Source organism: Gallus gallus, chromosome Z (genome assembly GCF_016699485.2).
Source record: "Gallus gallus isolate bGalGal1 chromosome Z, bGalGal1.mat.broiler.GRCg7b, whole genome shotgun sequence".
Classification (NCBI taxonomy): Eukaryota; Metazoa; Chordata; class Aves; order Galliformes; family Phasianidae; genus Gallus; species Gallus gallus.
In genome coordinates this window covers 83,142,285-83,165,128 of record NC_052572.1, presented here as the reverse complement: position 1 = coordinate 83,165,128, position 22,844 = coordinate 83,142,285, and the positions used below count along the sequence as shown (strand labels likewise).

Genomic DNA, 22,844 nt, shown 5'->3' with positions numbered 1-22,844 from the left:
AGCCCATGAATCAGACAAGACAGTTCTCCAGATTCCACAGACACCCAGTGATTAGTCTCGTGATTAGAACACTCAGTGGTTAAAACTGGTCCTCTTACTTCATCTATGTTTCCGGGCTCTCAATCGAGGCTCCTCTTGGAAATACCCCAAGAATTCATCAGCACGGCATCTCTGATAAAGCAGATTTTATTTGCAATTGCAATGGCACGCAGAAAACAGGATGACATCTTTTCAGCCCCATTAGCCGACGCTTCTCTCTTCCTCCCCTGGTTCCTCATTGGCTGAGTACTTCAGGTTCACAGTCTTCCCGACGCTCAACTAAACGTACAGATCCTGGCTAAACGTAAAGTGTTGCTAGCTAAGCGTATACTGCTAATTAATTGACTTCCAACCCTTGCTTACTCAACACTAGGCCACCACTCCTGGACACCTGCTCGTCCTAGGACAGAGAGAAGGCTGGAAGGAGGGTGGAGGGAAGTATCTCTTGCATCCCTCTTGAGCCAAGAGTGAGACAGTTCGACCTCATGTGGAGGCCCTGGCTTCTCTGCTGCTTGCTAAGTCTGTTGTTCTTTTGCTAAGAGCCTCCTGGCAAAACAGAATAGCCTTTCAATACGCTTTGTAGTCTATCATACAAAAGCTGCACCCTTTGTACTTGTTAATTACTTGTTCCTTACTTCACCTACCTACTAAGCATGCCACTACATGGAAAGTTTACCTAACGGCACTATTAGAGACCCCCCTTTGTCGGAATGAAGAGAAACCCAGAAAGAACTGTTAGTACCCACAAAGGACAACAGATGGCAGCACAGACCACAAAAGACTCCTCTTGTTCGTTCCAACTGCAGAAACAGCATTCCATTCCCACATTCCCCCCGGCTGATAGGTGGCGTTTCTCCACTGAGCCAAAATACGACCCCGAATGGTCTTTTCCAGAATTTCTTTGGACCCCCTTCATCCCATAGCAGCTGCTTATCCCAGCCGCTCTTCGGTACCGGCTGAAAATGCCCTGGGTGTGGCTGGGTGATGGAGTCCACCTGCTTCCCCAGGGCACGGGAACACCGAGTTCCCCGGGCAAGAGTCGTGACCAGCGGCCCCCAGTAAGACAAGGCTGCCTCAAGCAGGGACTGGAATTCCACAGGTAACGTTTTTACAACACAAACATCGACCAGTTACAAAGACAGACAGTGACAATGACTAATACAGCAATCTGTACAAGGGGCGGGATCCCGCAGGAAGCTTTTTTGCTGCTTGCATCCCATTTCAGGGTCCTCTCAATCAAAGGCAAAAAGATCTCAACTCCCTGAGTCCCAAGAGCAGGTCCAGAAAGCAATTTTCTAGGTCGATCACACTAAACCCTTCATGTTCCTGTGGGATCAGACTCATTAAAGCATAGGGGTTCGGAACCAGGGGGCGTCGCTTGGGAATTGTTTCATTCATTTTTCTTAGATCTTGTACCAGCCCATGGGTACCACCTGCCTTCTGTGCTGGCAAAATTGGAGTGTAATAGGGTGACAGACAGAGTTCCAGAAGACCATTCTTAACCAAGGTTTGTATCACAGGCTTTAGACCCGTTATCCTTTCTAAAGGTATGGGATCTTGTCGCTGCTTCACAGCTTCACTCCCTCCTCGGACAGTTATTTTTTTCAGGGAGTAATTGTGAGTCCACCCCGGCTTCCTTGCCCTGCCCACACCTTTGCATTTATCTATTTTTTTCATCGTCGGCTCTTAGCAGATTCACTGACACCTTTCTACCTGTTTCACAAGTTCTCAACTGCAGTCCTCCTTTACCTATTCAATCTCTCCCCAGTGAATTGGTCCCTGCTTCTGGCACACAAGACAACTGCCCTGTGACTATTTTATCTCCCCATTTTAATTCAGCAGTAATTCAAAAAGTGAAACTATCATTCCTGATCCCTCTACCTCCGTTATTCTTAAGGTGTTCCCAGTTAAATTAAATCCCAGTATTTCATAAGCTGAATTGATGACCAAGAGCAAGAAGTGATCAAACTGTTCTGCTAATCCAAGAGGATCTTTCATTAAAGGTTTCGTTTCCCTTTTGAAATTTCTCACCTCTCCACTCGCAAGTGGGGAGTTTACATCTCCTCTGTCCCCTGATAACATTGGAACTTCCCTAAGAGGATACACGGAAGTGTCAGTGGGGATAATGGTGTTAGATTTAGGAAAGGGAGAATTTATAACCTCCCTTTTGCATTGTTCCGATTCTCTCTTAAGCTGGCAGAGCTCTATCTTTTCAGTATCAGCACTAGTCACAGAGCTCGGTTCAGGTGGGCTGTTAAGGGGCTGATCTGAGCCAGTACCCTGCACTCTGTCAGCTGTCTCCAGCCTCCCTCCTGTAGGTACAGGACTTGACTCGAGGCCAGGACGGCAAGGGGGGGAACACCGCTGCGTAGAGGAAAGTGAGTGAGTTTAATCCTAGGGAAAAGTACAGGGAGCACACAGCTCAAAGGATCCCGTCGGGGGTTTCTCTGTTCTTCCTTATCTACGGAATTTTATCTAGCCATGATTGACCGCTGCACTCCCTAAATCCAACAAGCACCAGACTGTGAGAAACACGCTCAAGATCAACAGTTTCTAATCAGGCAAAGAGCTCTGTGAAGAGCAGCTTATTCGTTATTGCAATAACGGGCAACACCTACTACTACTGCAGTAATAGGCAATCCCTACTGACAAGGGAGAAACTGCACAACTTGCCCGTGAAATCCATTCCGTGACATACCCTGGGTCCGATGCAGGTCAAGCCTCTCCTGGCACTCACTGGTTGAGCATCCCAGGCTCACAGTCTTCCGACGCTGTTGCTACGTTACACTTCTAAGCAATGTCTGCTACCAACCTATTGTCTTTGGTATGTTCTGCACCTTTGATGGCGATAGGAGGACAATATTTTCAACAATTAGCACACTCGTTCCGGCCTGTACCGGACTCTCCCCTACCCTATAGAGTTACCTGACCTAGTGCCTGCGCCAACTGCACCTAGGTCAGATCACCCCAGCCTCAACTTTACTCTGTTCAGGAGCTTTCTTTGTGAAAGGCAACTTATCTTGTGCTACATACGGAAATACTGGAAATCTCCACTGCAAAAACACAATCTACTTCTCGCGCTTACGACTTACGGCTTCCCTGTTCCCAACATACCTGGTCCGCAGCCGGGGCTCTTTCCCTGCTCCATGGTGGATGTGTTGGCCCAGGGAGTCTTCTCCAAGAATCTCTTGGGGCGCACCAGAAGTGCCTCCTGGGCCGACCAGCCCCACGGCCCAGCAAAGAGCCTCCTGGCTGGCTCGCCAAATTGGCGTGCAGAATCACACTCTATAACCACAGAGTAGTTATAAAGCAGGTATGTTTACTCAGCGCTGCACATACGCCGGATGCAGGGGGGTAATCCCTCCAAGCCTGCATACCACAGGTCAGGAAAGGCACACACTTCAAAAACAAGCTGCTTACATATGCACTAGCTGTCCAAGAAGAGGCTGGGTTATTACGATGAGTCCCCTCACAAGATTGACATTTCCCCCTTCCTCCCCTCCCCCCCCACGTCTCAGTTCTTTTACGCATGCGTGGTATCTCTTGCTGGTTGTCTGGTGGTCTTTCTGATGAAGGCCATGGTCTTCCTCACTGTATTCTTTCACCTGGCTTTGGCCGGTCCTCTCATCGGCTACAGCTCCGTCCACCAATCCGTTGCTTCTTTGTTAATTTGTGGTTTACTGTCCTAGCCTGCTGTCTGCATTCCAGACGTAGGGTACCTGAACGGTGTCACTTGGAGAAACAGGACACCCGCTGTCTGCACTCGTTGTCTAAGCCTGTAGAAAAGCATCGGTTATGGGCAGCCAAAAGCTGGCTTCGCAAGGCCACATCTGCAGCTGCCAATTCAGCACGCCATGAAAGCACATAGCTTTTAACCTGACCTATTTTCCTTAATTCAAGGCTTGTCCAATGTGTGAGTCTGCTGCCTGATAGGAGTGCATCTTGCTGTCCGTGTTGGCCTTCATGAGTGCTGCCAGGCGGGAGAACCTCTGTCCGCCAGATGTGCCCTCCTGGCTGTAGAGGTCCTCGAGCAAGGCGAGGCATCTGCTCCGCTGAACCAGCCAGGCTTGCTTCTTCCTCCTGCCACGCAAGAGAAACCGTTGGGCCCAGAGGCACAGCTGTGGAGCACTGAGTCAGACAGGGCAAGGGAAAGCAGGGCGGTGGGGCTAGCCAGATAGATTGCTGGAAGAAAGGATTTATCTAGATGACTCCGTGACAGCATCCGTCAGCACAAGCTGCTTTTTACCCAAAGGTGTGCATTCTTCTCCTGTGCTGTGCAGGGGAGGCAGCGTGAGGCAGCGCCATCCCTGGCTCTACCCACACATCACGCCTGAATGCCTCAGTCCTGCTAAGGCTTGGGAATGGGCTGAAACCCGGGCAGGCCTGGGCCTGGATGCGTGGGAGCAGGTACAAAAGGGCTCTTCCTCTCCCGCGTGGTCCCTTCTGTTGCTTACCGAGCCTCCTGGGGAAGGAAGGACGCTCTGCCTGTGGTCTGAGGAGCACGCTTCAACCCTTCCCACAGAGACTTGACAAAGGCCCCGGCACGGGTTCGCGGGAACCGCTTTTCCAGCAGTCTCAGCGCCTGCCTGCTCATTTCCTTGGCCAGCTTCACACATCCCACGTTACTGCAGACCTGTACAGGAAGAGGAAGGCATGCAGATGTGGAGGACTTGCCCAAGACCTGCAGAGACTGCAGAAATGGACCAGGGGCTGGCTGTGGCAGGAACATTCCCTGCCAGCAGGGGAAGCGTATGGCTGCATCTCTTCGGACACCCTCCGCTTTTGCCTGCCTCTTTACCTCTCCTTTGAGGCTGAAGAAGATGGCCTCCTCAAAGCGGTCGATGGCATTTCTTTCCTTTTTGACGGAGCTCCTCAGAGCCTCTGCTTCACTCAGCTTCATGAGGGCCTTGCAACAAGCACACAGACAGCAGGTGAGCATTGGTGCAGAGCCTGCGGCCAGCCCCGTCAGCCCTCAGGCCTCCTCCCTGCTAATGCAGCTCGTGCTGGCTAGCAGGGTAACTCACCATGTAGCTGTTGGAGACGTGCAGGTAGGCAGCCGCACACTCCAGCACATAATGGAGGGCTTGGGAAGTGTTGCCCATTGCCCTGTAGTGGCGAGCCAGGGGCACAAGCACTGCTTCGGCGATGGCTTCGCACTGGCAGGAGCACTCGCCACCGTCCTTGGCCCGCAGAGTTGTCTGCTCGCCCTCTGCCAGAATCTCGCCCTCTGCAGGGTGGGTCCTGGCCCTCCTCAGGTGTTCTCCAGCAACTACCAAGGCCTCCCAGCTGCAGCAGTCATCCTCATCAGCAGAGCCCTGGCAGCTCCCCTGCTTCTGGGGGCTGGAGACGCCGAAGCGGTGGAAGGCCACAAAGTCCCCTCCGTGGCACCTCTGGCATTTGTGCGCATGCTTCTCCAGGAAGGCGGCACACTGGCGGTGAATGTTCACCCTCTCCCTCGTGGGCCACAGCTCGTACGTCGCCTCCCACAGCAGTGGGGCGCAGAAGGCCAGGACGTCAGACTGTTGTTTTCTGGACCCCATGTTCACGGAGGGCCTCTCCACCCCTGCAAGGCAATGAGTCCTGGCCTCAGCCAAAGCGGGGGCCAGACCTCAAAGGTGCCCCAACTGGGGCAAAGGCCACACTTTGGTGAGTGCTGCTGCTGTCTGAGCCCAGCCCGGGCTCCGACCAGCGCCTGCTAGCACAGTGGCAGAGGCACTTCCAACAGCCACTGAGAATCTCCCTCTGCACAAAGCTGCGTGAGCAGGGCCCTGTGGAGCCCCAGCGCTCCTGGGCTCACGCTGCAGCCACCACTTACCGCTTCCTGCCTGCCCGGAGGTGGCCGGCCCCTCTGGAGCACCTTGCACGTCTTCCGGCTCCTCTGTGTTCTTCAGCCGCTTCAGGATGTTGTCCTTCACCAGCATGTCCAGCAGTGGATTAATCCACTGATTTACAGAGATGGGAAGGATGTGAACCAGCTGCTGGGTTGTAAACACCGGCCCTATGATGGCTGCAAACTTCAGAACCATCTGCTTCTGTAGATCCATCCGGTCCAGCTCAGCCAGCGCAATCTCTGCCAAGAAGAAGCAACACATCTCTGTCTTGCCTGTCCCTGAGCCTGAGCTTGGAGAAGCCGGAGAGTTTCACCTGAGCAAACGGGGAGGACTTTGGCCTCCTTTCCTCAGGACGGCACCTGCTGGGCAACCAGAGCCCAGGGTTGATATCTTCAAGATGGCTCCGCTTCTCCCACAGTCACAGGCCACAGGAGCCAGGGAAAGCAGAGGCACTCAGACAGACAGATGCTCCCAACCGGTGATGGGGAGGGCACGGTCCAGCAGGTATGCACGTCCCACCTACTAGGGGGACCTACTAGGTCTGTACTGGGTTCATAGCCAGCAGTGCACACAGAGAACACAAAGCATTCTCAACAGCCCAGAGCTGGACTCAGAGCTCCCCCACCCGTGGTGTGCAGCTCACCGGTCAGCTCAGAGCTGGTCCACTGCCAACAGGGGAAAACCACAGCCTGCTTGGACTGGAGTCACCTTCCTGGCTGAGCCCCGAGGCTGAGGGGGTGACTGCAGCACGCAGGTGCTCAGCCTCTCTCTCACCTGCACCCCAGGAAACGAAGCTGGGGCACAGCCACAAACTGGATGAGCGCTGCTCAGCTCCTCACCTTTCAAGGCAAACGGCAGCATGGAGGTCTCCAGGCTCACGTCTGGTCTGATGGCACACATCCTTTCTCCGTCACTCCCGGTACCCGGGCTTGAGGCAGCTGTGACAGCGGGTGATGCCTTGGCTGCAGAAGACAGGAAGAGCATGGGGAGCATGAACAAGGAGCTGAGCCGGTGTTTTGCCAAGGGAGCAGCAAGGTGCGGCTGTGCAGGAGAGGATGCACCACAGCCAACAGCTGATCGGCAACAAGGGTGCTTACCAATCAGGCTCTGCCAGCTGTCCTCTCCTTCCTTCGGCCTCCCGGTGTGCAACAAGAGCATGTTGTTGCAACGCAGGGAGCGCAGCAGTTCCTCACAGTAATATGGGATGCCAGAGCTTCTCTGGATCAGGAACCTGGGCAGGAGCACAACCGACACCAGGGAAGTAAGGTGCAGCACAGTTCTGGTGGGTGGTGAGTCACTCGGGTCTCGTAGGCTAACCAGCCTCTTCAACATGGCTACGCCTGGCTTCTGGATGGGGCGTGAGTGCCTGGGGCCCCCCAGACCCACAGCGTTCCTGGGAATCCATCAGGAAAGGCTGCTGGACAGTGCCTAAAGCACAGAAGAGCAAGCCATGGCAACAGCAAAGGGCTGACACCATCCACACTCTGCTGCCTCGTGGCAGTTGCCCATTCTCAGCTCACACCTGCTATGGCCAGGCTTAAGGAGAGACCCATCAGCCCCGTGGCTGCCTTTTTTGCAGGGCGATTCCCAGCCGTGGTCAGCATAAATGCAACCCCTTCAGAAGAGCTGCCCGACTTGGCTTTACCTTGCCAGCTCCCTGGGGATGCTGCGCACTCCAAGCTCCTGGCAGGCTTTCCGCACCACGTCTGAAGCTTTCAGCCCTTCCAGACGAAGACAGGTGATTCTCTCCGATGTTGTGCTGTCTGTGGCAGCTTTGAAAATGTCCTCTGCTCTGGCATGGCCCGGAGCTAAGCTCATGACCATAAGGACCGTGATGCTTTGGAGCAGGGGCCACACGATAGACCAGGACTCAGAGTCCACAAAGTGGGCGTTGTCGACGAAAAATATGCCAAATTCCCCTCCAAGCACCTGAAAAAAAAAAAAAAAAAACAGGTGGTTCTGAGTGGAATCTGGTGGATTCTTGAGTGTCTTCTGGGGAGGACTTTCTCTCCTCAAGACAAGGGGATAGCCAGAAGCCTCTCCTCGGCCACCTCCCTCTCCAGGAGTTTAGCAACTTTGCTTCTGAGAGACTGTAAGGCCTCCTCTAACATCAGTTCCCTGGCAGAAGGAGAGAAGCTGGGCAAAGTTCTTGAAGGGCCATGACCTGGGCGCCTCATCCTGCCACCCCCTCAGGCAGCTCCAGCGCGGAGCCCGCAGCCAGCACGGTTGTTTGGCTCCTGTGAGGCGGGAGGAGGGAGACGTGCTCACCTTCTGTAGCACTTGCGTACAAGTCAGGTGGAACGCACTGTTCCATTCAGTGTGACGCATCCTGCACACCTCGTCTGTGATGGGAAACTGTCCAGGAAAGACAGAGAGGAACATAGCTGAGGGTCTAGGCACACCTATCCCGCAAAGCAAGACTGCAGAGCAGAATGCCTCTGCTCTTGCGTGCGGCCAGCACCAGCCCCACTTCAATGCCACTTCCAGGTTGCTGAACGAGACCCAGGACACATGCGTGGCACAGGAGCACCCCACGCACAGGGAGACTCCTGGGCACAGGAATCAGACAGGTGGGGTACGAGCCCCGCGAGTCCCAGCCCTGAGCTGAGCTGCTCCCAGCAGAGCATCTAAGCAGGACAGCCTCTCGCTCTCACCTCCACTAAGAAAACATCGTTGAGCAAGCAATAGCTGCTCTCTTCTATTGTGCCTTGGAGCACGGTCTGCAGGGCGCTCTGCCTGTCACTGCAAGTCTCACCGGCCTGGAGACCCAGTGCCCTGGCCACCAGCAGACGGATGGCAGAGAAGGGCTGCTTCAAGTTCTCCTCTGCCAGTTCCACAGCGTTGACCCTGCGGTGCAAAAGCAGAAGGCGCTGAGATCCAGAATTGCCTCCCGGTAGCTCCAGCCTGCCTGGACAGCAGTGTTTTATAGGTGAGCCGCCTGGTCCTTTCTGCAGAGGAAAGCGGGACTCTCCAAGTGCGTCCTGGAGAGGACCGAGCTTTCCACTCGTCGTATAAGAAAGAGCCCCCGTGGGCGGCTGCAAGCGGGTCACTGGGAGGGCTGGCCGCGGCCCCTGCGCCTCTGCAGCCCCAGCCCGGCTCGCACTATGCACCCCCTGCAGAGGCACTCATTGGGTTAAGAAGGAAGGCCTCAGCAGGTGGCGGGTCTGCGTCTGCCGCCCGGCCCGCAGCAAGGCTTTTCTGCCCCAGTGCTCCTTCTGGAAAACAGCCAGAGGGCAAGCAGCGCTTCTGAGATGGGCCACCTTGCTTCCCCTCAGCTCCTCAGCTGGAGCTCTTTCCGTCTCTCTGTGCTCGGCCCAGGGGCAAAGGAGGAGAACAGTGGCTCACAGAGCCAGCTGGAACTCTCTGAGGAGGTGGGTACTGCTTGGCTGGGTCCGCAGCAGGCTTTTTTGGGAGGCTGCAGTGCAAGGGCTGGGCACAGCAGCACCCGAACTGCGTTCTGCAAACGCCAGGGGATGGGCGGCGGAGGGGTGCCAAAGCGACAGCTCCACAGTGCTTACCTGTGCCCAGCAGCCCGGCCTAAAATGGCCAGCTCGGCAAGTAAGTGGCTCTTTCCAGAGCCTGGAATGCCCACAAATGCCAGGACATGTGGTTCTTCCAAATGCTTATAGGCCTCCAAGCAGAATTCAAAGCGGTCAATCTCTGCCTCCCGACCTGTGCAGACCCACAAGGAAATGAGCTGCTGCAGCATGCTGAAAAGCGGGGAGCCCCTCTACTTCTCTCCCCCATCCCGCAGCAGAGAGGGAGGGAGGGAGGGAGGGAGGAAGCGGCTGCGTGGCGCTCAGCTGTGTGCCAGGGGCAGCCCACAGCAGAGCCCCCAGCACTGGGCAAAGGGAAGCAAGTAGGCTTCGGATGAGTTCTCCACCTACCCAGCAAGGGACCATAGGGTGACCTCTCCTCGGCAACGCCCACGTCACGTTGTCTAGAAGGGGGAGAAGAGCAAACAGGAGTCGCCTAGTTGGTCAGAAGCCGGAGCACGCAGAGCCTGCTGTGGAGGAGTGGAGACCCCCCTCTCAAGCAGCATCTTACTCCGAGCATGTTCCCCTGGCCGAAGCTCAAGGTGACACATCAACACAGCCTCGAGCATAAGGAAGCCCAGCAGCCACAGCACGACAGCCGAAGCTAACAAAAGTCCCTTGCCGGAGGCAACAACCAAAGAAATCCAAGATGAGGAAAGAAGCCAGGCTGTACTGAAGAAGCCGCTCGGACAAAGAACGCAAGGCTACCCTGTGTGTCCAAAGACAGGCCAGCCTTCCCCATCCCGGTGCCATCATTTCCACACTCTTAGCAGCAAGAGGCACAAGGGCACAGAGGCAGAAAGCAGACCCACACCAGGGCTTCCGATTTTCTCAGCCACAGGCAAGGGAGGTCTGTGGGAGAGCAGCCTGGTCTCGCTGCAGAACTCGAGCCCTCTGCTCGGCCAAGGTCGTACCCCTGAGGCCCCTCTCCCCTCACGTGCACAGCTCAGAGAACACTTACTGCTTCTCGGTGGTCCCCACGTATTGATAGACAGTGGTGGGACTGATAACGCCTTTCAAGTTTCTCTTTGGTAACGCTCTGAAGCAGTAGCTGGGCAGGCGAGAGGCCGCGCAGGTCTCTGCATCACAGGACACCACCCCCGGGTAGGCCACCATCATGCGGGCGGCCAAATTCACCTTAAAGCCAAGGGCTGCCACAGAGAAAGAGCATACGTCAGCGCAGTTGGGAAACCTTCAAGGCCAAGGGCAACCTCCCCTCCCGGGCACAAGCCAACCCAACTGCAGGGTAAGCGGACCCAAAGGGAACCGCACGTCTCCGAGCCCATCCTCCCGCCCCAAGGCCCCAGCAGGCTGTAGCGTGTCCTTGCCTCAGCCCAGCCGCCTCGTCCACACCGATGCACTGAAGCAGACCCATGCCAGCCTCACACTCCTAAGACAAAGGAGCCCTACCTGTGTGTTCAAACCTCTCAGGATGGCCAGTGAAGCCGCAGAACGCTGCCCCGCTGCTGACCCCAACAGACACTAGCCTGGCACACAGAGAGAGTGGCGTGGATTCAGCAGCAGCCCTGCTGCAGTCCTGCTCGCCCCGTTCCATCCCTTCCCACCTCTCCCCCCCCTCCTCAGCACTGGGACCACACGCACCAGCATGGGTCCTGGGGACTTGGAGAGCTTGGGGCGCAACATGCCCCGGTGGCAGGGGACTTAGGTAGGGCACATGCAGGACTGTTTGGAGCCCTCCCCCGAGGCCTGATGGCTGCAACCTGCACCAGGCCACAGGCTCTTCTCCTTAGCGGGGAGGCAAGCAGCTGCTGCCTGCACAACACTCACAATGGCAGCCACTGGAGGTCGAGGGACTGGGCCCAGGCCTTGCTCCTGGCCCCCTCGCCCAGAGGAGCCTGCCTCTGGCACCGAGGAGCTCCATGCCCTGGTGAGGGCTCGCTCCGACACGGTGACTGGCAGGCGGCACTTGGGGGGACTGTGCCTGGCTGCCGTGGGCTAACCTGCCACCTCTGAGACACCGCCTCCTTCCTGCCAGGGGCGAAGGAGGACAAGCCAGAGGGCACGTCTCTTGCTCATCATTCCCCGCGTGCCGTCCCAGGCAGCACACACGCCCCATAACGTGCACTCACTGGAGTTTTCTCAGGCCCATGGAGGTCATGTGGAAGATCTGCATAGCGCATTCCAAGGCGTGGGTGATCTCGTGGGCCAGCTTTTCTCCAGGAAATCCAAACACGCAGAGGAAGGTGCAGCCCTGCAAAGAAGAGGTGCAATACATCTTGTTCTACAATACCGATGGCCAGCAGCTGATGCATTCCACCGCAGGCACCGGGGAGACCAGCAGAGCTTCAGGTCAACCCACAGATCCCAGCAGCCGGGCAGAACGGCTTCCCATTCCCCTGCTGCCAAACAGGCAGAGGCACCCCAGGGGTGCGATGGCTGTCACACACTCACTTTGTCAAACAGAAGAGTTTTGTTGATTTCACCCTTGTGAGGGCTGATGATGCCTGAAATCGTGTTGCTGCAGTCACCGAGGCTGCTGCTGAGCTCGATTGCGTTGATCCTGTCAGCAAACTTCAGCTGGACAAAGAGGCTGGTGACGGGCCGTAGCTCAGAGCACAGCTCCAGCGGCACGTCCTCACGAAGCTGCAAGAGCAGAGCACAACAGCTTTGCCAGCCTGCTCTCCCAGGGGCTTCTCTGGGCCCACAGCAGACACCGAGGGAGAGCAGGCGTGCAGGCAACGCCGGGTGCTACTGGAGGATGGGGGAGTCCTCCCAGGTACCGAGTCCTGGCACAAAGCTGCTCTGTCCTGTGACACGTGCAGACACGAGGGAAGACTCTTTGCCCTCCCCTAGGCTCCTGAGCGGGATCTTGTCCCGGAGCCCCCCGGAGGCTCCCGCCCCCATGCCTGCGCAATCTCCAGAACAACAGCCGTGCAAAAGACAGAGGGAAGTCTGCCTCTCACCAGCCGTGCCTCTCAGAGGAGCTGCACAAACGGACAGCTTCTGGGTACGTCTGGCCCCAGCAGCCCTGGCATCTCTTTTCCTCCGTCGGGCTCTCGCCTCAGACTGCACTTTCTTTTGGCTGCCCATTTTCCCAAGAGCTCCACACTGTTTTCTGCCCTCCCTACACGCAGCCGCCAGCAGTGGTGGCCATACCTTCCGGAGAACAGCTGTCGATAAGTACTTCTCCAGCCTCGCTGCCAGTTCAGAATCATCGCACATCCTAAGAGTCGGCCTTCGGAGGCCTAAGGAAAGGAAACGCAGGCCGTCACTGGCAGGGCAGGCCTACAGGGCCTTGGGAAGCTGGACACGGCGAAGGAAAGATTCTCCTGTGCTTGCTCCTGTTCATGCCTGTGAAGCAGGCAGGGCCCACCTTTCCAGCCAGTCACAGGACAAGGAACTCACCCGTCCCTTTCAAATGCCTCTCCCCTCTGGCACTGCTCAGCTGGACTACAGCATCTTTCCATTCTCGGCGAGCTAAGCGCCTCATTCCCACAACCTGAAGACACACAGGAGGAAAGGAATGCCACTGGCCTCCCCAAAAGCCCCAGGGCACGGGGCTTGCCCCTCCACTCTCACTTCCCAGAGAAGGGCAAGCCCACCTCTCTGGACTTTCAGCTGAGGTGCAAGGCCAACAGCTTCGGCTCTCTGCCTACACTTACGGTTACGGCTGTTCCCACGTTCAGCCTCTCAGCCGCCTCCCCACCCGGGTGCGGGTCTTCCAAAGGGCTCCAGGACACCCCATCCACTCACCTTCACGGCCCCTTTGCCAGCAAGAGGCTTGGCCCTGATTCGCTTCTGATCACACAGCTCCCAGCAGGTCTGTGACAGCACTACCTCATGGGCAGCCGAAAGCTTTTGGGCCTTGACAACTTCGTCCAGGGCTCCACTGCAGACGAAGAAGTACTGACGATCCCCACCTCTGACGGACATGAAGGAGAGCATCCCGGCGGAGATCCCTGGGGAGAGAGAGACCAGCGGCGTGAACACAGGGAACCTTTGGAACTCGGCGGCCCCCAGCTGCACAGAGGCTCAGCTGACGCCCAGCCTGGAGACAGGCCCAGGGAGGGGAAGGGCCTCGTGCGTCCTTCTCGGGCCCATACCGCCACGGGTCCCAGAAACGGGCGTTTCTACCTCCCAGCGGGGTCAGACGTTGGGGCCCCCATGGACGGAGCAGGCTGTGCTCTGGGACCCTCACTGGGAGCGAGGGGCCTGTGCTACAGCTGACGCCAGGCAGGCAGGGAAGGAGCCCCGGCCTCCCCCGCCCTCGCTGCCTCCTGCTTGCCCTGCAAATGCTGGCAGGGGAGGCTATCCATTGGCTCTGGAGGGTACTGGGGCTGTGCATGTGGCACAGCTGAGCCATCTGTGCCCGTACCTATCTTCAGGTGGAGCTTGAGACCACTGTGCGTGTCATAAGTGCCGTACTTCTTCTGGACCTTCCTGCAGCACTGCAGCGCCAGGTTGATGGCCGTAGGCAGCTGAGGCCCTGCTGCTCTCCACAGCACCAGCATGGCATCCCCTGGGGAAAGCGAGGGGCAGGTGAAGGCTCTCCCGAGGGCTGACTCTCCCTCAGTTGCATCCAGCCGCAGGGACAGCAGCAGGCAGCTGGCCGGCGTGCCGAGGAAGAGGGGATTGTGGGAGGGTGGCATCCTGAAGGACCTCCGGGGCAGCCTGGCCTCAGGGACCCCTCCCATCTGCTGGGCCAGCCACAGCAACCTCCAGGGCAGCAGAGCAAGAGGGTGGGTGGTGGGGGACAGCAGTGAGGCCAACACTCCCCACCGCGAGCGCCCCTCGGCACTGAAAGACGGGGCTCCCTGCCCCCCCCACTCCCCCACCCCCCACTTCTCCTGCAGGGAGAAGCCCTGCTCAAAGCTGGAGGCAAAGCAGTTCCCCTTTGCTCTCCGCAAAAAGCAGAGTGGAACCCAGGAGGCTTCCGTGGGAGACGCTGCGCATCAGCAGGACACCGACTCTGCCTCCTCCTATGTACACACCTGCAAACTTCAGGATGTCTCCTCCAAAAGCCAGCACCTCTGCAGACAAAGAGAAGGAAAAGCAGAGTTACAGGGACACCTTCATCCAGGAGCCACGGGAAGAGCCACTGCGCCTGGAGAGGAGCACCGTGGCGGTGCAGGACCAGGCCACGGCTCCAGAAAGCCCTGCTCCCAGGGCCGCTGCGGCCACAGCCCTGGAAGCCGCACAGCTAGCAGGGAGGCAGCGCCTTGAGATGCGGTGCACAGCGTGGTGGAAGCAGGAGGGCACCTCTGGAGTGCATCTGCTCCAGCTCTGCGCACCCCTCCGCTGAGGCGGAGCCACCCGGAGCCGCTTGCCCGGGGCCACATCTGCAGGCCTCGTGAAGACCTCTGGGTGGGGAGCCCCCCCTGCCTCCCTGGGCAACCTGCCCCGCAGCTCAGTCGACCTCACCGCAGAGGCCTCTCCTTCTGCCCAGCGAAGCCTCCCGCCTTTCAGTTTGTGCCCACCACCTCTTGACCCGGCCCCACCAAAGACAGCCCGGCTGCGGCTCCTCGCCCCTTCCAGGTAGGCAGGAGCGGGCGGCCCAGCACGGCTCTGTCCACAGTGAGCGAGCCCCAGGGCTCGATGCCCGACAGCCCAGCAGCACGGCTCTTACGTTCCAGAATGTCACCCATGTAGGCGTTGAGGGTTTGCACCATCTCCTCAGCTCCTCTCTCTGGGCCGCTCTTCTGGATGCACTTCTCTGCCAAGGCAGTGAAACCTGCCAGAAAGACAGCCGCAAATCAGGACGCCTCTGCGTGCACCGGTAGCTCACCCCTTCCCCGGCCCCAGCTCAGCGCTCGTCACAGCCATGGCTGACGGCCCAGGAGAAGCTGCCCGCTCTTTGGGCAGCACGGCAGGAGGCCTGCACAGTGACAAGATGGCCACCCTGTCTCGCGGCAGAGCTGCCGAGGGCCTGGAGCGTCCCATGGGCTCATGTCTGTGGGGGCTCCGCCACGCCCAGCCCACCTGAGACATCGGCCAGGAGCAGCACTCCCTCAAAAATCATGGGGTAACCAATGTCTTTGAACTCCTCACGGAGAAGGAGGCTGGGGAGAAGCACCACTTTCTTCCCCAGATCGGAGTAGTAGTACTTCCTCTCCCAAGCAGAAGCCATTGTCAGCGCCCTGTGGTACCGGGGTACCTCAGAACAAGACGACCGTGCCCCGCTGCGAGGGACGAGGACGAGACGCCCACCGCTCCAGGCGGCACAGTGAGCCCAGGGCCGCTCTGAGGGGCGGCTGACCCTCTGCCACAGTGACATCACAATCACCGGGCAGTGATGTCCTCCATCGCCTGGGATGTCGCTCTGGAATGTCATCGCCGACCTCCCAGAGAGCTGCCCTCTTTGGGGCAACGCAGTGGGCTGCCAGCGCTGTCCTCTGTAGCCCGTGCGTGGAGCAGCTGCCGCCGTGACCCAGGCTTCCCCCTTGACACCGAGCCACGGCCTCCAGGGCTTCCTCACTCGCTCGAGGACAGCGCCCGAGGCAGGCTGGGCCTGCTGCCGAAAGAGCAGCCGCTTCCCCCGGCAGGGAGCGGCCCAGGGCTGTTCCCAGAGCCGTGCTTGAGGATGAAAGAATTTCTCTGGTTGTGTAGTGTTGCAGACACTATGCAACAACAGGCAGGAGAAAGCAAATGCTGGAGCTTGAGGCAATAGCTGATTGCCATGAGCCTCGCACCCTTCCCTATGCAGTTCTTTTAACCTTGCGCAGACCTTCTGCGGCTTTACTCATCCAGTAAAGAGCAGTCTCCAGTTTACAGTCTACAGACCGGTAGACCTTCTGCAGCTTTACTCATCATCCTGGGCTGAACAACGTCATTTTTGTGATCTTTGTTCAACTCCAAAGATGAGGAGAGCTCCCATTACGGAACGGCTGCTGCTGGACCTCCAGCATCGACTCTGTGCCTAAGGAGACTTCCAAAATAAAGGTTTTAATGGGGAGAAAGTCACTTAATTTTCTAAATAATCACTTTCTAAAACATTTCCCAAGTTTGTTTTTCTTACCTGTCGCCGACACCTAATTTATACTAATACGCCTAATTTATCCTTAATGGCGCCCTAAAAGAAGACTTAGGATCACAGTGTTTGCTTCTCCAAAAGCGGTTTGAATAACGCTAACGCCTCCGGACCGCACGTTGGCAATTTGCTCGGGTGAGTTTGGGAAGGGTTGCGCTCATATGCAGGAAAATATCGCCCTCTGCTGGAGTTTGGAAGGATAATTGTGAATTTCATCAGCACGCGCGCACGCAGAAGTTACAACAAACGTGCAGCTCGTACAGCATCCTCCGGAGATAAGGCACACACACCAAACTACGGCAGGCTCTTACTTGCCTCTGTGCTTTTCTCACTCTCGGTCGTATTTGGTTTAGTATCTTAGCCTATTGCGATCGTTAGCCTTATTTCAATGACAGCTCTTTGGCAAGGTTGCAACGATTGGTCTGAAATGTTCCCTTGGCAAAGATGGGTTAACTGCTACTAACATGCAGCCTGGGAAATCTGAATTTGCACACATCAACAAGAGAGAAAACCTGAACTGGCAGCCTTTTCCAATACTTTCACAGCACCAGCAGCTAAATTGTGAGAATTGCCATCAAAGTCATTTCCTTGGTGCTGAATCAATGGTTTGGATCCGAATTAGTTTGAATCATCTTCAAATACATCACTGACTTCTTCAAGTATATCACGACGGACTTTCAAGGCCAGGCTCTGAGCAAGCAGACTGAGCTGTGATCCCAGCTGATTGCAGGGGAGGTGGACTAGATGATCTGTAAAAGTTCCTTCCAGCTCTGAGGATTCTATAATTCTCTGGCTAGTCTACATACGTATGGACAGATACAAAACACATATGCTCCTACGTACAGAAATAAACAGAAATATGTGGATCTGGTAAAATATCTCGACAGCTACTCCTGTGGAACAGATGTGTAGGATTTGGTAGTACCTGGGGAGTGTCCCAGTTCAGGGACACTATGCTGTTCATAGATGTTCATAGATGTTCATAGATCCATGAGAGCTCAGAAGGTCTCATTTGGAATCACGGTCTACCTTGTGACTAAGGCGAGTTTCTCTTGTCCATAGAGTGCCTCTCGTCCATAGAGTGGCAGTGCAGTTTCCTCTTGCCTTAGAGACAAAACAAACAAACAAACAAACAACACAGAAGGAAAAGATTGTGTTGGGGGACGGCAAACAGGCCACCCCTTTTATGACAGTGGATAAATTCACCAGATACTGGCTTTGGGTATCTGGTGGTGGTGCTGCGGCAGGGTGGTGTGTCTGTGTAGTGGGGACATTTGGTAAGAACGGTTTCACAGTTTTTTCTGTTGAGAGGCTAGTCTTGGCTCCGAATAGAGCACAGGTTACGGGCTGACCTAAGCTCTGCAGAAAAGGACCTAGATTTCCTGGTAGGTAACAGATTTTCCGTGAGCCAGCAGCGTGCCCTTGTGGCCAAGAAGGCCAATGGTATCCTGGGGTGCATTAGGAAGACTCTGGCCAGCAGGTCAAGGGAGGTGGTCCTCCTCCTCTACTCTGCCCTGGTGAGGCCACACTGGGAGTAGTAAGTCCAGTTCTGGGTTCCCCAGTTAAAAAAACACAGGGAACTTCTAGAGAGAGTCCAGCGAATGGCCACAGAGATGAGTAGGGGCCTGGAGCTTCTCGCATATGAGGAAAGGCCGTGTCTCCAGACATCAAGCCTTGCAGTCACCTGGCAGGCTAATGATGAAGCTAACACATTGGCTTAAGTTAGATGACTGGAAAACACATCAGCAGAAGTCATCGCCCACTGCCTGCATTGGAAACTATGACATGAGGAGCAGAAAACCATGTGGGCAGTGGCTAAAGTATGGGACTGCCCATACACTTTCTGGATATTCACAGAATCACAGAACCACAGAACAGCCCGGGTTGGAAGGGACCTCAAGGATTATGAATCTCCAACTCCCCCACCACAGGCAGGGCCACCAGCCTCCACACTGAATCCTGGACCAGGCTGCCCAGGGCCCCATCCAACCTGGCCTTGAACAGCTCCAGGCATGGACAGGGCAACCACAGCCCTTCTGGGCAGCCTGTTCCAGCTCCTTACCACTCTCATAGTGAAGAACTTCCCTCTGGCATCCAACCTAAATCTTCCCTCCTTCAAGTTAAAACCATTTCCCCTTGTCCTGCTATTATCTACCCTTTCCAAGAGTTGACTCCCCTCCTGTTTATAGGCTCCCTTTAGGACTGCACACTGCTGGTTCATGTCCAGCTGCTCGTCCACCAGGACCCCCAAGTCCTTCTCCACAGGGCTGCTCTCAGTCTGCATGAACACCTGGGATTGCCCCGGCCCAAACGTAACACCTTCCATTTGGCCTTAATGAACCTCATTAGGTTGTCATGAGCCCACTTCTCCAGCCTGTCCAGGTCCCTCTGGATGGCTTCCCTTCCTTCCAACGTATCGACTGCACCACTCAGCTTGGTGTCATCTGCAAGCTTGCTGAGGGTGCACTCCATGCCACTGTCTGTGTCACTGATGAAGATGTTGAAGAGCACCGGTCCCAAGACCGACCCCTGAGGGACATCGCTTGTGACCGGCCTCCACCCTGACACAGACCTGTTGCTCACAACCCTTTGGCTGCGGGTTTGGGAGTCTGCATGGACATGCACTGTCTGTGTTGTTAGTACTCTGCCATCCTTTTTGTCCTTCTCCTTGCTTGTCCATATGCTGCTGAGGATTGGAAAGCTGCATGTCCCATAATTCCCCAGAACCCAACTTAGGTGACTGGTTGCCTGAACAGGTAAGGACCGTGTAAATATACAAATCTTTCCCATTGCACAGCACGGCAGTGCTGCCAGACTTTGTTATGGCTCTTTAGGGCACCTTGCAGGCTGTGTGACATTTTCCTCTCACCTTTCCCTTTCTTTCCCCAAGGTTTTGCCTTGCTTTGCCCTTTTATTCCTGCTACCTTCCTCTGTGTTGCTCAGGTGTTGCCATTCTTCAAGAGCGTTATCCAGTTGTGTTGCACTGCACCTCTTCATGCCTTGGATCTCTCTCTGGAGCACAAGAGCAGATTGAGGGGGGGAGCTGTCGAGCAGATTGAGGTGGAAGTCAAAGACTCAAATCCAGTGTTGCGAAGCCACTGCAGATGCCAAATCCCTGCACGGGAGACCTGGCCGTGTGCAGGAGTTACTGCAGGATGAGGAGCTGCTATTGGTCTTCAAGCAGGTAGGAGTTTGTTATCCACGCATAATACTGTATGTATTTGTTGTTGGTGTTTTAAAATCAGTGCCAGTATGCAGTCTGATCCGATGTGTTTGAACAGTGTGGTGTAAGGATTGTCAGCTGAGAACAGCAGCAGAACATGGGGCTGTTGCAGGGGGAAGGCGTGGGGAAGGAAGCGGGGAAAGGAAAGGGAAAGCCTGGAAAAGGAATGGGGAAGGCACGGGGTGAAGGAAGGGGGCAAGACACGGGAATGAAGGAGAAAGGACAGCATACCTGTAGGGCAGCCTAAAAAGCAGTAACAAGCTCTGGGAGGACCATGAAGTGCCAGATTCTGTACTGGGTGTTTATTTGTGTACTGGGCAGTTAAATTTGGGTATGTGAATATTTAAAAACAGTGCAACAGATGCTGGCAAAAAGTAATTTTTTTAAACTTTTTATTATTATTATTATTATTTTCTTTTTGTAAAGCTCTTAGCACGGCTTTCCTGAGTTTGGAGGAGTTTCCCTCTGTTTTCTTCGTCTTCACCCCCACCGCCCCCCACTTCTCATTCCGTGTTCTTCCCCCGTCATGCCGACAGAGCACTGACCGCCAGCGATTGCGCCGCGGGCCGCATCGATCCCGTCGAGGTTCTTTCCGCGGTCTCTGCCGCCACCTCGTGGCCAATGCGCGGAACTGCCGCTGTCCGCTGCTCAGTCCTGCAGGCGGCACAACGCGTGCGCGTAGGAATGCGGAAGTGGCTTCGTAACCGCTCTGTGCAGCTCATCCGCCGCTCTCTATTGTGATTAGTCCTCCAGGTCACAGCGAGTATGCGCCCGACGACTCCAAACCAGCAACTGTTGCTCCTAAGCGCTACGCGTGCGGGCGAGCAGTCGATTCTCGGACCGCCGGCTCAGCGATCTCCTCCTTCTAAACCAGGCTGCCCCTCATCTATTTCCACGGCGGCACCGAACGTACGCGGCCGCCATTCCGCCGATCGGCCACGCGGGGGCGCCAGAGACCGCGGAAACGACGACTCCGAGCGGATCGCCGTTGACCCGCACCGCCTCGTCCCGTGAGGCGGCCCGAACCGTATTATGCTCTTTAGGAGCGTGCTGTGTAGAGGAATATGGGTAACATGTCAGTGGGGGTACCTTCAGAACTACCACTACGTCAGTGACATTTGGTGTTTTCCAAAGCATGAATCTTGTCCACACACAGTGCTTCTGTAAATGTTGGTATGGGTAAGTCTTGCAGTTCTTCTTTGCTCCGATGCAGGTGCTGCTATTAGCAAGGATTTTGTGCTTTGTTTTAAGCGGAAGATGTTCAGGAATGCGTTAACTGTTGACTTGTCGTGGTTTTGATTGTCTGAGTGTGTTCTTTTTTAGGATGGCATCACTGCAGGATGTGCCCCGTGCCCACCAGAGGGAGTATGAAAAACACGTGGAGAGCATTGACAGTTCAAAGATAACTGCCCAGGAATGAGAGAAGCCTTCAGATGCTGCTATGAATTACAAATGCTACAGGGGCATGAAAAGATACATAGAGAACTTACATAGAGAACAACTGTTGTGTTGCTGGTTGTATTTGATGGAAATGCTGTGTTTTCTTATGCTGCAGTATGTCAGTAGGGGCAGCTGGTTTTGTGTCTTGTGTGCACTGAAGCCAGCTGACGCTGATACAGATGAACAGCCCAAGCAGAAAATGCTTCTGGCTTCTACTTCTCTGTTGAACTGAAGAATCAGTGGGGGTAATTTGGGACATACATACAAGGGGACACAAATAACAGGAGACGGTAGGGAGCTGACTGTTGAAATCTAAATGCAATAATGTGTAAAGTTTGGAAGCTGGAACTTAACATGCAGGCTCAGTCCCTCCGCTTGCCTTTTCCATTGTTGGGAACAGAGTGTGGTAGGCACTGTCCGTTTCCATCCAGGACTGGGAAGCGGTGAGCTGGTATTCCATCACTTGTTACAAGGTGTAAAGCAAACGAAGGTGATGTGGAGCCTTTGTTTGGGACGCAGGCACTGTAGAACAGGAGGACAAGGAAGGATTGACTGATAACTGGCAGCAGCTTGAGAAGAGTGAGCTCGGGGATGTAGCCCTTTCTGGTTCTAACTGGTGTGCAGGTGGGGTGGGTGCAAAGCATGCAGACTCTGAGTGTGTGTGCACTCTGGGAAGCACAGCTGGAAGCATCACCAGGAAGGGGAGAGAGATCTGGGGTCCCTCCCTGTGCTCACTCAGGTGCTCACCTCCCGGTTCAGGCTGTGACCTGGCAATCCCCCTGCACGAGGGAGCAGCCACAGCTGTCCTACAGTTCACTGATAATATGGACTGTGCTTTACGCTGGACACTGTGAATTTTTCATCAGGAGGTTTTACTTACTTTGGTTAGTCTCCAAATGAAGAGCAGAAGCAGAATCAGTGTTCTGCATTCACCTCTTTGTCTTGTTCCTGTCTTCTGGTAGCTGGGAATGGCAAACCAAGTAATGATGGACTGGAGAGTGATGAAAAGATGAAGCTTCTGAAAACGTGTGAGCATCGAAGGTACGTTTAATTACATCTAACTGTAGTAAGTGTGTATCTGCTTCCTGTTACTTACACAGGGATGAAGGTAAATCTGTGCGGTTACTAAGCGAGATGATACACACACGTGCAAAAATGCCTTTCCTTTCCAAAGCTCAAGGTACATGGAAACCATCCCTTTGTTAATGGGGGGTTTTCTTCATTCTGATTGGAATCTGAATGTTAATAGGTACTATTAATTTAACGTAAGTTGAAGTGAGGCTGTTCACGAAACTGAAAGTAGATTTTTCCCTGCTGTTGGAATAAATGATATTGTGATTATATATAGGAATACATTGTTGTGATTATTGCACAGATGACAAAAATAGGCAGGTGGTATTGTTGCTGGTGGGGTGGCAGTGGGTGCATCGGAACATCTAACCTACCCTCTGTTATCAGCGTAGGCCAGGTGCTACATTTTGAACGTCGGGGTCTGCTGCTGACCTTAAGTTACTGGGAGCTCTGAAACCGTTCCAGTTGCATTGGTGCCTTGACTCATCACTGTTTAGACACAGGTAAGGACTTAAGAGTTTAATTGGTTGAAAAACGATGTAATAAAACTTTGCTTGAAGCAAACTGTTAACCTTTAACATTAAGTAATGTCAATAATTATATACAAGAGGTATGCTATGCAAATAATATGTATAAATATAATTTTCTTGTTGATTTTTGCATGCTTTTATGGTATGTGGTGCCAGGACTAACGTTTTTTAGCCCCAGTGAGACTT

General features: G+C 55.1%; 1 protein-coding gene across 1 annotated transcript; it reads right to left on the bottom strand.

Moving 5' to 3' along the window:
• Positions 1–3,551: 3,551 nt before the first annotated feature.
• On the bottom strand, positions 3,552–15,843 carry ADCY10L11 (adenylate cyclase type 10 like 11). Its single transcript, XM_040656218.1, has 24 exons — positions 15,347–15,843; positions 14,994–15,098; positions 14,359–14,397; positions 13,743–13,886; positions 13,121–13,326; positions 12,773–12,866; positions 12,524–12,612; positions 11,819–12,010; positions 11,497–11,618; positions 10,817–10,893; positions 10,368–10,557; positions 9,758–9,810; positions 9,389–9,542; positions 8,525–8,717; positions 8,139–8,225; positions 7,516–7,799; positions 6,968–7,101; positions 6,710–6,832; positions 5,855–6,109; positions 5,064–5,602; positions 4,838–4,945; positions 4,494–4,672; positions 3,921–4,119; positions 3,552–3,815 (listed from the first exon to the last, which is right to left on the bottom strand). Exons 1-23 carry the CDS (start codon positions 15,696–15,698, stop codon positions 3,930–3,932), a joined length of 3,909 nt encoding a protein of 1,302 aa, XP_040512152.1. The 5' UTR covers positions 15,699–15,843; the 3' UTR covers positions 3,552–3,815; positions 3,921–3,929.
• Positions 15,844–22,844: the final 7,001 nt, after the last annotated feature.